This window comes from Microtus oregoni, unplaced genomic scaffold (genome assembly GCF_018167655.1).
Source record: "Microtus oregoni isolate MIOR12 unplaced genomic scaffold, Mior012 000034F_ref0000314, whole genome shotgun sequence".
Lineage (NCBI taxonomy): Eukaryota > Metazoa > Chordata > Mammalia > Rodentia > Cricetidae > Microtus > Microtus oregoni.
Window position 1 is genome coordinate 7,171,255 of NW_024543093.1, and position 8,673 is coordinate 7,179,927.

The 8,673-nt window shown below is 44.6% G+C and overlaps 1 protein-coding gene across 18 annotated transcripts in view; it reads left to right on the forward strand.

The window, feature by feature from the left end:
* Kidins220 (kinase D interacting substrate 220) overlaps positions 1-6,901 on the forward strand; it is a 111,172-nt gene extending 104,271 nt beyond the window's left edge. For 9 of the 18 annotated variants that reach the window (XM_041630414.1, XM_041630416.1, XM_041630417.1 and 6 more), the window contains one exon: positions 105-3,195. In XM_041630414.1, coding sequence (XP_041486348.1) covers positions 105-1,364 — 1,260 coding nt within the window. In that variant the 3' untranslated portion in view covers positions 1,365-3,195. Of the gene's footprint in view, positions 1-104; positions 3,196-4,946 lie in introns of those variants that run through there. The other 9 variants (XM_041630426.1, XM_041630430.1, XM_041630429.1 and 6 more) reach the window with 6 other exon arrangements.
* Positions 6,902-8,673: the final 1,772 nt, after the last annotated feature.

Consider the following 8,673-nt stretch of genomic DNA (forward strand, 5'->3'; position numbering starts at 1 on the left):
AACTTTTAAATTCTTAGTGTACATGTGTATTTCCTAAACTGATGTTTGTTATGTCTTTTCCCCTTCTTATTTGAATTCTTAAATTTTTTTTTCTGTCTTCACAGTCACAAACTCGCAGAACCCCAAGTCTCTCGAGTCTCAATTCCCAGGACTCCAGTATTGAAATTTCAAAGCTTACTGATAAGGTGCAGGCCGAATATAGAGATGCCTATAGAGAGTACATTGCCCAGATGGCCCAGTTAGAAGGGGGCACGGGGTCGGCAACAATAAGCGGCAGATCTTCTCCACACAGCACATACTATATAGGTCAGAGTTCCTCAGGGGGCTCCATCCATTCCAGTCTAGAGCAAGAAAGGGGGAAGGAGAGTGAGCTAAAGCAGGATGATGGGCGGAAGTCATTCTTGATGAAGAGGGGGGATGTGATAGATTACTCCTCCTCAGGGGTGTCCACTAATGACGCCTCACCCCTGGACCCGATTACTGAGGAGGATGAAAAATCTGACCAGTCAGGTAGTAAGCTTCTCCCAGGCAAGAAATCCTCAGAAAGGCCCAGTCTCTTCCAGACAGACTTGAAGCTTAAGGGAGGTGGTCTGCGCTACCAGAAACTGCCCAGTGATGAGGATGAATCTGGTACCGAGGAGTCAGACAATACCCCACTGCTTAAAGATGGTAAGGAGAAAAAGGCTGAAGGCAAAGCGGAGAGAACATCCAAGTCTCCAGAACACAGTGCTGAGCCAATCAGAACATTCATTAAAGCAAAAGAATATCTGTCAGATGCTCTCCTTGACAAAAAAGATTCCTCAGATTCGGGCGTGAGGTCAAACGAGAGCTCTCCCAACCACTCCCTTCACAATGAAGCAGCAGACGACTCCCAGCTGGAAAAGGCAAATCTCATAGAGCTTGAAGATGACGGCCACAGCGGGAAGCGTGGGATGCCACACAGTCTGAGTGGCCTGCAAGATCCAATTATAGCTCGGATGTCCATTTGCTCGGAAGACAAGAAAAGCCCTTCTGAGTGTAGCCTGATTGCTAGCAGCCCTGAAGAAAGCTGGCCCGCATGCCAGAAGGCCTACAATCTGAACCGAACACCCAGTACTGTTACTCTCAACAACAATACCGCACCAGCCAACAGAGCCAACCAGAACTTTGATGAGATGGAGGGAATCAGGGAAACTCCTCAGGTCATTTTGAGGCCTGGGCCCAGCCCCAACCCAGCTGCTGTCGAGAATGAAAATCTGAAGAGCATGGCACACAGGCGAAGCCAGCGCTCCAGTTACACCAGGCTCGCGAAAGGTGCATCTGAGCTGCACGCAGCCACCTCGGAGAGCACGGGCTTTGGAGAAGAGAGAGAAAGCATTCTCTAAGCAAAAGAGAAGTGAAGGACAAGACTGTCATGAACTTTGGATGGATCCATTACCATTACTCATCATGTTTATCATCACAGATAACAGAGGTGGTCAGGCATGTGGTGAAGCACACGTCCTCTGTATAGCAGAGGGAAGCCTGAGACACCCTGGCCACCAGTCATCTCCATTGTCACCTGCAGCATGGGCAGTTTGCAGTCTCACCACCATCATGCCCTTCCCTGGCACACAACCGCACAGATCAATGAGAAACAGGCTGAATATAAAAATAGGTCAGACGTGCATTTAAAGCTGAAAGGCTTAAATCACAAGGAAGAAAACCTAGAGATCTCCTTTATAAAATATTCATGAAACTTTTGAGGGAAGATATAGTGTTAGATGGAGCAGAAACCAATTTTGCTGTTAGAATTTAATCTTGGTACAGATTTATAGGTTTTAGAGTAGAGACCAGAGACTAAAAGTGAATGCCTAGCAAATGGATAGCCAGTGTACTATGTAAGACTCATTGCTTTTTAAAGAGGTCTTAGAATTTAAGTAGAAAATATATACTGAAGAAGGTAATAAAAGCTGATAAGAAAGTGAGTCAGCAGAACCCAAAGCACTGTGCCTGGGCCATGATGAGTCCTTAGCAGAGGAGGGTGGGGGAGGGCAATGTATTTTGGGATGCCCTCTTCAGACCTAGCCCAGGCTTCCAACACCTGTGCCCTCAAAACCATCCTAGGCTATTCTGCAATTCCTGAATTATGCATCTAACCTAACCCAGCTTAGCCCAAGGCTAAGAAAAAATACAAATACATACACACACACACACACACACACACACACACACACACACAAAAATTAGTTGTTCTGGTGATTAAACCTGGGTCTTCACAGATGCTAGGTAAAGAATGGCTGAGCTGCATCCCCAGGCCTAAGCAGGAGCCCTTTCCAGGAGAGTCAGGAAGACAAGGGTGTAAACTGTTACTGAATTAAAAGAGTTAGTGATAGTGCTACTAGACAAAACAGTGAGCAAATATTGAATTTGGTAAAAGTGAGGCACTGCCTTCTGTGCTGCAGCAGTTTGTGTCACATATCTGTTCCTAAGTCAGCATTGTAGTTACGGGGGAAATTATAAAAACTGCAGTGTACTTTAAAGAAGAGCTTAGATGCCACAACAGAGCAAGAACAAAGAGACAGAGCCAGTGTGGCCATGATGCTACATTTGCCCTTATTCTTAGCAAAGCTAGAATGGGCACATACATTTAAGTGTCATGTAGGCTAGGAGTGTGCCTGTCATCATCATGCATCAAAACTGTGTGTCACGTGATCAGAGCTCATTATAGAGAGTCGGCTCTAGCTGTATGTCCTGGGCCACAGGTAGGATGTAGATGGTGAGGTCGCAGGCTTAGTGTTCGTGGAGATGTCTATCACTGACTGGACCTGTGTTGTTTACTTGACACTGCTGGTAGCTGCTCCATGTTTCAGTGCCTGGCTGTTTGAGTGTAATTGAGTATTGTCATGAAGTGCATATGTTGCATGATCTCTAACAGGTATTTTAAGCATTAAAAACAGCACGATGTTGCCGACATGCGTTTTACTACTTCTAATGTTTATTAGTTTGCAGTATCATGTAACTGGTACTTGAGAAGCAGTTTGGTTTCTCTCCAGGTGAGTGGTCACAGCTCACAGTCATGGGAGTCCTTTATTCACACTGTCTGTGAAGTCATTACTGGAGTGCCAAGTGCACACGTAGACTAGGAACAATAAAGAGTTGCATGCCATTCTGACTCGTGGAGTTTTATTCACTATAGCAATGACAATTCATATTCTGATTAAAAATTAAAACGTGGTCTGTGTGTCTGTTTTGTCCTATGCCTGGAGTCTGTGGACTTACAGGTCGTGAAGTTGGCAGAATGTTCCAGACAGCCCTTACTGACTTTCTGAGAAAGGTTGGCTCTGAAGCCCCGGTGCCTAACTAGTGCTTTCTTGAAGCTTCAGCATCTCCAAGCACATGGCACCTTAGCACAGGCAGTCCGTCTCTGTAGCTAGAGGCAGACAATCCAGATTCCTGCAGAACAGCAGTTTGTTGCATGAACTTTCTAGACCAACATCCTTTCTCCTACGGGTACAGAAATTGACAGGCCAGATGGGTTCCTGAGTCACCATTATCCCTCTGAGTCTGCATGTCAGTGTGTGTCTGTGTCTTTTTATATCGCATAGCTCAGTCTGATTCACACACAGTCAAAACTGCATTAAACTGAATGAAGTAATAGAAGAAGGAGCCTTGAACCCTGCCCGTCTCTTAGATTGTGACCCAGTCTTAGGCTGTGTGAGCCCCCTTAGCTCCACCTTCAGCCATAGAAGGTGGGCTGATGTAGCTTCCTATCACTCACCGTGGCCTTTGGGGGGGTTTACTTCTGAGAATATCTTTAGCCCTGGTTGTCCTGGAACCTGTTTTGTAGGCCAGGCTGGCCTCGAACTCAGAGGTCCACCTGCCTCTGCCTCCTGAGTGCTGGGATTAGAGGCGTGCGCCACCATGCCTGGCACCACTGGTATTTTTCAATTCGAGTCAGCTTTTGCGGTGCTGGATGATTAAGGATCAGGAGTCCTGCACTATCAACTTCAAGCTTTGCTGGCATGGTGACTCTTGTCTATAATCACAGTGCTCAAGAGATGGAAATAGGAGAGTCACGTGTTCAAGGCCAGCCTCAGCTACATGGAGATTTTTGAGACCAGTTTGGGCTATGTGAGGACCGATCTCAGAAAACTAACAACAGAACCAGAAGAAGTATTTTCAGTAATAAGAGAACTTGTTTTCCTGTGTTATTTTATATGGTTTTAAATATAGTCAGAATAATTTTAGTTGCCTAACCAAGTAATTTTAGAGTTGTATTTGCTTAAATCCTCATCCTGAGAATTCAAGCTCATTCGCATGCTCTAGTGCTATAATAAAAATAATTTATGATTATTTTTTCCTTACTAATAGTAACTTTTGAATGAAATTACATTTTGTTTATTTTGGTTTGGCTAAAGTACTAAATTTAAAAAGTTTTAAGACCACATAATTTTTTGTTACACCAGGAATTCTCAGCCTCTTTAGAAATATTCCTGAATTTAAAAATAAAAAAAAAGCATGAATTCCTGGTGAACTCCTGAATAGATTGCTATACTTACCAGGAAAAGAGAGCATAGGGCCCTCCTTTAATTAATGGGTGAATGACATTGAAGGATTAGGGAGGAAGGAGGGTGCAACAAAGTGAGCATTTTTGGCAAATTTGTGCTACGGGCCCCAGCCTGCTTTATCCCCCATCTTCTTTCCTGGGCTCAGCAGACACAGCAGAAAAGAAATGGGAATGGGGATACCCTCCTGCCTGGGGCAGGTAAGCCACCCAAAATGAGTACCCTTCCTCACTTAAGCTGAAGCATAGGCTGGAGTTGCACAAAGACTTGAAACTAGAAACTTATAGATAGCAGTGAGCCGACTGTGGACGGCGTTTCATTGACTCATCGCTTGGCAAAGGTTGAGAATCCCTGGTTGAGACTAATTAAGTAGAAAGAGGCTTTGAAGTCTTACGTAATATTAAACCCTTTCCTGCCTAGGAAGAAAACGCTGCCCTGTCCTAGATAGACAGCGGTTCAGAAGATCCAGTTTAAACTGAGGTATGTAACAAACTAGTTTTCAAAGTAAGAAGCATCGGGAACAGTTGCCAGGAGCTAACCCCCGCCACCCACACGGTTGAAGACTTTTTAAATGAATAATAAGCAAACCTTGCTGTGAGACCGTGTCTCCTAGACTGTCCAGATATACCCATGAAGCCTCACCAACATGACTGCCTCAGCATGAGCTGAACAAGGGCAGGAGATATGCCAAAGTGGATCTGGGGTGTGGGAGAGACCACAAAGAACCCAGGCAGCTAAGGGGTGCTGACAGCGGGGGAAAATAGTCTTAACCAGGGAAGAGCACACCAGTTGTTCATGCCAAATGGACAGCAAGTACAAGGCACATAGAGACTAAGCAGGTTATGTTTGTGTGTGTAGGAATATATACATTATGTAATAACTAATGAGAAGTAGAGACCATGAATTTGAAAGAGCAAGAGGGGGTATGTGGAGGGAGGAAAAGGAAGGAGGAAATGATATAAGTGTGATTGCAATAAATTAAAAAAAAAATTGTAGCAAGCCATAGCCCTGGCCTGCAGGTCCTCTGGCTGTTGGCCCAGGCAGGTGGAAATCGGAGCTGAGAGCTTCCTGAGAGGGGCCTCTGGCTGGAGGACGGATGAGCACTGTTCAGGTCTCCTGGGAGAGGGAAACATCTGGGAAATTAATAAGTTTCTAATGAGACGTTGACCAAGAAGGAAGGGCGGCTATTGATGTTTCTTAACCCTGGATAGGATTCTACCCTGATATTCCCTCCAGAATCCCAGGGGTTCCCCTTTGAACATTGGGGAACACTGTCACCAGCACTGGCAAGAGCCGACATTTGAAGTATGGTATCTACTGGTGCATGTTGCTTTTCTGACTCCTTTAAGTTGAAGCGTCGCTAATGAAGGGCCCTCCGTGTTCCCAGAAATGTGAGTGACGACTCTTGGAAAGTCTGGAATCTGACCTGAAGACCGACATTAGTGAGAAAACAAAACACACAACACACACATAGATACACACAACACACACATAGATACACACAACATACACAGAGATATGCAACACACATACCCCACAGAACATGAAATGTCTAACACAGTGTTACTGTTTCAAAACAAAGCATTCTGGATGTGCTGGTGGGTGTGGCCTGTGGTTACTGACAGACCACTCTCAGACGTACTCTGCAGCTGAAGATGCCCTCTGTAGTGCTATTTACTCTACGCATGTGTATTAGGAGCCGTTTATTGCGATCTGGCAAAGCATGAACTGGCATATCAAAATGAATTAATTACTAAACTATCAAGACATGAATGAACAAAATCATACTCATAACAAAATGTGTGTTCTTATTCAAATTAAGAAGCTATCCAAAGTCATTAAGGTCTTTATTATTCGTGATTATTTTCTAATTTTATTGTATTTACACATATTTACCTCCTTCTTTTTCAAGGCAACAAGGGCTTAGAACCTTAGTATTCTGCCCATAGACCAAGCAGCGCTTCTTTCTCATTCTCCTGACAGCTCGGTTAATTTCCCCAGCCGACTTCCTCACCACGTATAAGGCGGTGAAGAAGACACGGCCACCGTTCTAGCCCTGCCATGCATTCGGCCAGAGAAGAAATGTGTCACCTTAACCAGATTTCTCTGTTCTCTGTAATTTTAGGATCGAAGTTAGTTTTTAATGAAGTATTACTTTTATAAGATTTTAGGTAAAAGCCCAATGTATAGAAAAATATGTAAATAATCTAATCTCTCCTCTCATGTCCTGTAGCACATTCTTGGTCAGGTAACTAATAAAACGTTAGATATTCTCAAAATTGTCACAATTCAGACACTTGCAAGTTGTGCTTTCTTAGAACTTCTAGAAGGCATGCTGTTTTTACTAAATGTGAATTAAACAATTTTGAAAGAGATTATTTTCTTTTCGGGTTCTGTGTTTTCTCCATATTTGCCTATGTTCTTTTCCATCTTTTTTTTTTTTGTCTCTGTTTTCTTGGAGGTTGCATTGTATGCATCCTGTTTTACCACAGACATCATTAGCACAGTAGCAGGAGAGCGAACTTCAACAAGGCCTTTTAGACAACAGCCGACAGAAATTTCTGTGAGTGAATATGGCAGACCTAAACTAGGTTAGTGAAAGCGCCAGAGTCTCCACAAGTCCCATACGATGTGCTAAGAATGCCCTGCCACCCGGCACCCCCACCACGGTTTCTCGTGGGCGGCACCCCCAACTTTCACAGCTGCCCCATCACCTGCCTGGCCTGGGTAAGCTTCTCTGTTTATGATCCCAGAGACATTTCAAGATGTAATACAATGTTTCATTAAAAATTCCCAAGATGGATACCCACAGCCCACCATGGCAAAGCACATCCTTTTAAAGTACGGGGCGATGTGTTCTGCATGTTTTAAAGTCCTGTGCACTTTAAGCCCTTGTTGTGGAGAGATGCCCATCTTATGCATCAATATAATTCTATAGTCAGGCGAAACTGGTAATTCTGTACTTCACCTTAGAATCCTGGACACTGTATTCAAGTGTAACTTAGCTGCAGTGAACCCCCAATTCAGGTTTATAAGTACGGCGATACTGCTCACCATCAGGACCACCACAGTGCCCAGCTTCTTCCCTTCAGCGGGTTATTTTCAGTGATGACCCCTCATCCGTCTGTCATCCCCTCTCACACCGTTCTGGTTGCTTGACCTGTTAGGAGCATGCTATACTAGGATTCCATCCTGAATATTTTTCTATGGATGGGTGATTATGCATTGTTGATGCAGGCAAATCATTCTTAATAACAATTCCCAGTCTTGCTAACTGAGTCATTTAAGGCTCAATTTTTTAGCTCTTTGATGGTATGAGTTCCAGACAGTGTGTTTTGGTCACATCCACACACCCCATTCTTCTTGTATCTACTTCCTCTTCCCTATCAACTCTATATTTGTCCTCCCCCCCTCCTTCTTTTAAACCGTAAAGACCAGTCGGTGCTGCCACAAATAATCCTGGCTGTGTGATCTGCTATTAGAATGTGGTTGGCTTACCAGGGACAACTCTCAGAAAACTGGTCCATTGTTTCTCAGTAGCTTACAGTTGCCGGTTACTCCACTGCTAGGTGTGTGGGATTGTGTGCCCAGTCCCCTGCTCCACGCTGGGGTCTGGTCTGGCTCAGGCTGACAGGGGTTTTAAATAGACAATCATCAAAACCACCATGGGCTCTGCCCTGCCGTGTCCAGAAGATGTTTATCAACTCTGCCTCTTACACTTTTTTCACCTCTCCAACCATGACCCATGAGCCTTGGAAAGGGGGTGCAGCGTGTGTGTGTGTGTGTGTGTGTGTGTGTGTGTGTGTGTGTGTGTGATGTTTCCTTTAGGGCTGAGCATTCTGCAGTGTTTTATTCTCTGCACAGTAATCAGTTGTGGGTCTCTGCTAATCACCATGTACTACAAATGAAAGCTGCCAAGGGTTGAGAGAGACGCGGACTTACGGGTGTGATGAAAAGCCAGGAGTTGGTTTAAGACTGTGTCCACCTAGCAGCCTAGTGGTAGTAGCTTCTCCCCTAGACCTATGACCTGTCTAACCACAGGTTATTGGCCCAGGGATGGCACCAGGTACAGGCTTCATCTTATGGTACTAGCCTTAAATCCAATCAGAAATTGGTTGGTTATCCCTATGATGTCATGCCACTATTG